This window comes from Engystomops pustulosus, chromosome 6, assembly GCF_040894005.1.
Source record: "Engystomops pustulosus chromosome 6, aEngPut4.maternal, whole genome shotgun sequence".
NCBI lineage: Eukaryota > Metazoa > Chordata > Amphibia > Anura > Leptodactylidae > Engystomops > Engystomops pustulosus.
This window is the reverse complement of record NC_092416.1, coordinates 122,495,475-122,503,289: the sequence shown is the minus strand read 5'-3', so window position 1 is coordinate 122,503,289 and position 7,815 is coordinate 122,495,475. Positions and strand designations below refer to the sequence as shown.

The 7,815-nt window shown below is 44.8% G+C and overlaps 1 protein-coding gene across 1 annotated transcript in view; it reads left to right on the top strand.

The window, feature by feature from the left end:
• Positions 1 to 2,453: 2,453 nt before the first annotated feature.
• The window catches only part of PDRG1 (p53 and DNA damage regulated 1), an 11,760-nt gene continuing 6,398 nt past the window's right edge, over positions 2,454 to 7,815 (top strand). The window contains exon 1 of the mRNA XM_072113520.1: positions 2,454 to 2,821. Within this exon, the coding sequence (XP_071969621.1) occupies positions 2,660 to 2,821 (162 nt within the window). The 5' untranslated portion in view covers positions 2,454 to 2,659. The remainder of the gene's footprint in view (positions 2,822 to 7,815) is intronic.

Here is a 7,815-nt window from a genome sequence, read left to right as displayed (position 1 = left end):
AATCGCACAGGACCGACCAAAAAATACAGTGGTTGGACATGTTTTAACAGCGAGTCTTTTTACTTTGGATCTAAAGGATGTTGAATTCTGGATTCCCTTCCTTTGCTTTTTGCCATTGTTTGTTTCTATAACTCCTATAATACTGCCCCCTATGTACAAGAATATAACTACTATAATACTGCCCCCTATGTACAAGAATATAGGGGGCAATATTATAGTAGCTATGTACAAGAATATAACTACTATAATCACAGAAAAGAGCAGAGAAATATTTTGGTAACAGCTCACCCCTCTGAAGGCTGTAGTATTCTTGATGTGGGTTTCGGCTGGTTGCACGGAAAGTCCCTGTAACTGGTCCGGGAATCTAGTATATTACAATAGTAGTAACGGAAGCAAAAGCATAGAAGAGCGGGAGATCCAGCATCCGAAAAAATGTAAGTGAAGAATCGCTGTTAAGACATCGTGGAAAACTTTAATTTTTCTTCTTATTAAAAAATATACATGGTGGGAAACATGGAGACACAAAAAAACATGAGACAAAAATTAGCAAATGTAACGCGTTTCGGACTATAGCATATTCAGTCCTTAATCATGCGCCGAGGTCTGCTCGTGTTCACCTGCTTCTTCCTGGTGCTTGTAAGTGCATGTCTGCAATCCTGTGCGTCGTCCGAATCTGTTAGGTTGTCCGACGGCCCGCAATACCCCCCCCCCATTTCTGTCGCGTGCAAACCAGCACCGATGCGCCAAAATCCCGGGCAATTCGCCGCAAAACAGAAATCAGCGGGAAACCTGACGTAAATGAGCCCCATTTTGTTATGTTGTCCTATAATATGATGTATATTTGTTGTGGTTTAACCCCTTAACGCTCTGCGCCGTAGCTCTACGGCGCAGAGGTATAAGGGATGTATGAAGAGGGCTCACGGGCTGAGTCCTCTTCATACAAAGGTGGGGGTTTTTGCATTTTGCAGAAAACCCCCACCGCTAATAACCGCGGTTGGTGCATGCACCAATCGCGGCTATTAACCCTCTCAACGCCGCCGGCAAAGTCGACGGCGGCGTTTAAAAGACGGCGGCGCGCGGGCGGCGACCGGGGGGCGGCGATCGGTTACCATGGTAGCCTCGGGTCTTCTTTTGATACGAGGCTACATGGCTTATGCAGGTTCGTTACAATGGGCCAGTGGCTCATTGTAATGTATGACCTGCAAAAATGGCATATATTGCAATACTGTAGTATTGCAGTATATGGTAGGAGCGATCTGACCATCTAGGGTTAATGTACCCTAGATGGTCTAAAAAATAGTGAAAAAAAAAAAGAAAAAAAAGTTTAAAAATAAAAAAAAATTTATAAAATATTAAAAGTTCAAATCACCCCCCTTTCCCTAGAACGGATATAAAACATAATAAACAGTAAAAATCACAAACATATTAGGTATCGCCAAAATGTCCCAAATGTCCCAAAATGCCCGATCTATCAAAATATAAAAACGGTTACGGGCGGCGGTGACCTCCGAGGCGGGAAATGGCGCCCAAATGTCCGAAATGCGACTTTTATACCTTTTTACATCACATAAAAAATAAAATAAAAAATGATCAAAATGGTAGCAATGAAAACGTCGGCTCATTTCGCAAAGAATGACCCCTCACACATCTCCGTGCGCCAAAGTATGAAAAAGTTATTAGCGTCAGAAGATGGCAAAAAAATTTTTTTCTTTTTTGTACACATTCGTTTAATTTTTGAAAATGTATTAAAACACAATAAAACCTATATAAATTTGGTATCACCTCGATCGCACCGAACCAAAGAATAAAGTAGGTGTGTTATTTGGAGCGAAGAGTGAAAGTCGTAAAAACTGAGCCCACAAGAACGTGACGTTTTTTTAAAAATTTTTCCACATTTGGAATTTTTTTTCAGCTTTGCAGTACACGACATGTTAAAATAAATAACATTACGGGAAAGTAAAATTTGTTACGCACAAAATAAGCCCTCACACAGGTCTGTACACGTAAAAATGAAAAAGTTATGGATTTTTGAAGTTGGAGAGCGAGAAATGAGCTGAAAACCCTGCGTCCCTAAGGGGTTAATGCAGGGTGGTGGATTGTTGTAATAAAAATGTATAGGAACAGAAACACACACTTTTGTGCAGGGTTGGCACAAACCATGCCCCTATACCAGGATCATTCTTGAAAACTCTAAACAATCCCTACAAATCTGGGTCTGTTGGCATGTGCAGAGGGGCCCCTGCCTATTAGAGTGTACCTATTATGTGCACCCTCAATAAGAAAACATTATAGGGGTGCCTCAAAAAAGGTAGTAATGTTATAGGATGTTTATTCTTAAGTTTCCAGATAACAACCAGGAGAACTGTAGGTTATGCAAGCATTAACTACAGGCATGCAACCACAAGTCCCATCATTCCCTGCGCCCATGGGATTTGTGTCATGTGATCGCTTTACTCGCAGTCCGGAGATCGGCTGTGACCGCTAGATGGCAGACATCCTGCTAAAATCCGATCATTTCCACGGGTCACAAGATCCCCGAGTGAACCTATTTGAGGCTGTCTACGTCGCCATTTTATCGAGGTCATTCGGATTATAGAGATACCTCCGCTGACAGAAAGTGACGTGTATTGTATGCGCTGTTAAAAGACATCCATCGCAGATGGAGAAGTACGGGGGCCCAGAGAAAGTGCTAGCTTATCTACAGGAGGTGGAGAGGAAAGCAGAGGACGTGCTGGGGGACAGGCGGCAGGTGACTATGTGCAGGCGAGGGACAATTCTTATGGCGCCAACGCTGGCAGAAGATGAGATGGGCTTTTCGCTAATTCCTTAATAGTGCCCCTGTGATTACTACTACTACTAGGATTGATCAAGTATACATCCTGCATAGTGTTCCCTCTGAATAATACTTCTCCTAGAGCAGTGGTGGCGAACCTATGGCACGGGTGCCAGAGGTGGCACTCAGAGCTCTTTCTGTGGGCACTCAGGCCATCATCCAAAGACAGAGTTCACCAAACAGGACCAAATCTTTCTGCAGTCACAGGCAACTTATAAGATGCTGCTCTCAGCACTATTTTAAAGCAACACTTTATTGGCTGTTAGGAACTGCGGGAAAAGTGAGAAAGGGTTGACAGAACTGCATTATCTTTGGAGGTCCTCCTGCTAGACCCACCATTCTTCCTCTGCAAGGAGACCCTGGAGAGAAGCTATTTGCCCTCTTTTCTTTCAACTGTATTAGTGGCATTAGGCGGCCGATACAATTGAACGATGTGGAAAAACACATAGCAATAAGTTACTGCTTAAAATGCCACTTGGCACTTCACGGTAAATAAGTGGATTTTAGTTGCAGTTTGGGCACTCAGTAAGTAAAAGGTTCGCCATCACTGTCCTAGAGCATTGATCTACTATACATCCTGCATAGTCCCCCCTCTGAATAATACTACTACTAGAGGATTGATGAACCATACACCCAGGGCAGCCATCAGGAAATTCGGGGCCCCATACAGCAAAAGTGTCTGGGCCCCAACACACCCCAAAACCGAACAAGCCTCCTGCCCCCCGCAGTGACCTTTCACAAACAGGGTTTGAGGCCTGTTGCTACGACAAGGCACACTCTTCTGGTAGATTGCCAATAGGAGTCATACTTTTGGTCAAGTATATTTATTATAGTGCAAATATGGCATCAAAAACTAAAGCATGGTGAACAGTAAACATATAAAAGTGTTTAACAGACAACATATAACAAATATAACATTATAAAGTGCAATTGCTAGGGCCGCCACTATCTTTTAATGTTTTAATAAAGAATTGTGTTAATTACCAGTGGGGGTGCTCCAGTGCACCTAAGGGCTCTTTACGTCACCCTGCCACCAGTCCTGAGGTAATCTGAAGTCCTGGTACCTGTGCCTGCTCAGCAACCTCTGTGAATCACTGCATAAGGGTCAGGACTTCATATTTCCTCAGAACCAATGGGAAGGAAAAGAAGGAGCGTTCATTGCATGCCCCAAGGAAACCTAAAGTCCCAGCACCTGCACACTGATTCACAGAGGCTGCTGAGCAGGCACAGGTATCGGGATTTCGGATCACCGCAGGACTGGCCGCTGGGTGACATAAGGAGCCCTTAGGTGCACTGGAGCACTCCCACTGCTCCTAAGCTGGTAATTAACATAATTCTTTATAAAAGCATTAAAGGATAACCATAGAGGCCATTTTGATGGAACTTACAGTGCTGAAGTCAGGGTCATCAGGTGCATAGCATGATACCTTCAGGTACTATGCTGTGCACCTGGTGCTCGATTCCCTTTAAACAAGGGATATATATAAAGACAAAATACTCATGTACCACACTATAAAAATAACACAGTGATGTCACAGTACAGACATAATAAGCACAGTGATGTCACAGTACAGACATAATAAGCACAGAGATGTCACTGTACAGGGATAATAAACACAGTGATGTCACAGTACAGGGATCGGCGTCTCGTGGCCTAATCAGACCTCAGGTCGGCGTATCGTGCCCCCATCAGACCTCAAATAGCGTCTTGTGCCCCCATCAGACCTCAGGTCAGCTTAATGTGCCCCATCAGACCTCAGGTCAGCTTAATGTGCCCCATCAGACCTCAGGTCAGCCATTTCTGCCCCTATCCATCAGACCTCAGGTCAGCCATTTTCTGCCCCTATCCATCAGACCTCAAGTCTGCCATTTCTGCCCCCATCAGACCTCAGGTCAGCCGTTTCTGCCCCCATCAGACCTATCCACAACCCCCCCCCCCCCCCCCCCGGGGCCCCAGCCACAAAATATATTTACAAAAAGGAAAAGGCTGCTCCGTCTTCTTCTCGTTCTCTTGCGCGCGCCTTCTTCTCCTGCAGACAGTGTGTGATCCCGCGAGACCAGGCTGTGACCCAGCACTGGATCTCGCGGGATCACACAGCCAGCCCAGGAGGAAGCGCGCAGAGACCGACGCGACGCTGGCGGCAGGGTAAGCATGAAAGAACTGTACGCTGCGCACTCCCCCCCCCCCCCCCCCAGGGCCGATTCTAGCATATTTGCTGCCTGAGGCGAATATTAAAATGCTGCCCCCCCCCCTCCGCTACCTGTTCAGAAAATGCTGAAAACTTTACTAACAATTAACATCCCTACAGACAGCTCCCTGACACTGTGTGACTGACTACAGGATCTGGGAGTCATTAGTGGCATCTAGTACCTTATAGATGACAATCTCTTCCATCAGGAGGACTTTATTCCGGGTTCTCCAATCCATGACGTATCACAGGTGAATTCACAGCTGGATATCTTCAGCTCCGTGCAGCATCTCCACCCGGCGTCCCTAAAAATACCACAGTCACTTACACTATAAAGTCTCCTGGATAACAACACTGCGCTCCTAAATAACCCTCACAACACAAGTGACCGCACGCTACCCCACATAGAACACATCCCCTCATTATATATAAATATTCTACTGGAATTATAGCATGTACAGCACCAATCAATATACAACACCCCTAATTTATTAATACAGACCCCCCCCCCCCAATATTTGGTTTACATGATGCAAAGTAATCTATTGTATCTTATGAATAATATATCCCACCCAGTTATTATGTTACATGTGAATTTATATAGAGTACTACCCTGATTGAAGTAGATATATAGCACCTCCTAATGAATATATATATATAATTTATTTTTATAGGCCCCCCAGTATAAACAGTATCCAGCCCCATATAAATATATACAGCCCCCCCAGAATAAACAGAATCTGGCCCCATATAAATATATACCCCCCCCCCCAAGAATAAACAGAATCTGGTCCCATATAAATATACAAAGAAGAAACGAAAACAGAAATTGTACAGGAATATCTATATAATTTTATAGAGGCTGTACACAAATTTGCACCAAGTGTTGGGTGCCCCATATATAAAAGGAATACACAAAAGCCTATAGTACCCCTCAGCAGGAGGGGAGAAAATATGAGGCAAAGCAGATTGCTGATATGATTAAAAAGGTAATGTTTTATTAAATATATGGTTAAAAAACATGAGCAAGTTTAAACATATTGTAAGAAAGGTTACAAGATAGCAGGATTGTGGAGTAATGATGCAGCAGAGAAAGACAGTCATACCCGGACACAGCACTTTAAAACAAAGGTAAACCCCGTTAGATGGAGTGATATATACAAATTTTGAGGGTAGGAAAAAGACAAGGATGCAAGTAGAATAGTGGTGGCATAGCAAACCTAATGCCTTGTATCGACCACAGTAGTGGAGCAACCAGGTCAGTCCTTACCAGGAAAGTAGTTGGGGGTGCAGAGTGTCCGGGGATGACCCGGACACTCTGCACCCCCAACTACTTTCCTGGTAAGGACTGACCTGGTTGCTCCACTACTGTGGTCGATACAAGGCATTAGGTTTGCTATGCCACCACTATTCTACTTGCATCCTTGTCTTTTTCCTACCCTCAAAATTTGTATATATCACTCCATCTAACGGGGTTTACCTTTGTTTTAAAGTGCTGTGTCCGGGTATGACTGTCTTTCTCTGCTGCATCATTACTCCACAATCCTGCTATCTTGTAACCTTTCTTACAATATGTTTAACTTGCTCATGTTTTTAACCATATATTTAATAAAACATTACCTTTTTAATCATATCAGCAATCTGTTTTCCCATATAAATATATACAGCCCCCCAGAATAAACAGAGTATGGCCCCCGATATAAATATATACAGCCCCCCAGAATAAACAGAGTATGGCCCCCCATATAAATATATACAGCCCCCCAGAATAAACAGAATCTGGCCCCCCATATAAATATATACAGCCCCCCTAGAATAAACAGAATCTGGCCCAATATAAATATATACAGCCCCCCTAGAATAAACAGAATCTGGCCCCCCCATATAAATATATACAGCCCCCCCCCAGTGTAATAAGAATTTGGCCCCCCATATAAATATATACAGCCCCCCCCCAGTGTAATAAGAATTTGGCCCCCCATATAAATATATACACCCCCCCCCAGTGTAATAAGAATTTGGCCCCTCATATAAATATATACAACCCCCCCCCCCCCAGGAAAAATGGGATCTGGCCCTTATAACTATACACAGCTCCCCTAGTAAAAAAAGTATATATCGAAGACAAACCCCCCCCCCCCCCCGTTACAGTAGTAATCGCCCCCTAATATATATATTTAATTAATAATTGGACAATAAAAATAATAAAACTTGTACTTACCTCACGGCAGGGTGCTCCCACGGCGCGCGGCTCCCATATTCACGCGGCTCTTCTGGCAGCGGCTCTTCTGGCTGAGTGACACAGGCGCGTTACGTCATCATCAGCCGCCTGTGTCACTGCACTGTACGGAGCGACGCCAGCAGCCGTAAAGGCGCTGCGCCGCTCCGCATGTAAATCGCACCTGTTTCTTAAAGAGACAGGTGCGATTTATCTGAAGGGAGATTCGGCGCCAGCGGGCGCCCGAATCGCCCAGATTGGAGCTGCAAAATGCTGCTTTTAAAGAGGGCCGCATTCTGCCGCCCGAGGCGAGATTTTCATCTCGCCTCATGGCAGATGCGGCCCTGCGGGCCCCCCCCTAGTGTCTTAGAGTCCGGGCCCCATAGGGCAGTACCAGTTGTACTGCCCTATCGGCGGCCCTGCATACACCCTGCATAGTGCCCCCTCTGAATAATACTACTCCTAGAGGATTGAGACCATTACACCCTGCATAGTGCCCCCTCTGAATAATACTCCTAGAGCAGTGATGGCGAACCTTTTAGAGGCGAGTGCCCAAACTACAACCAAGCCCCACT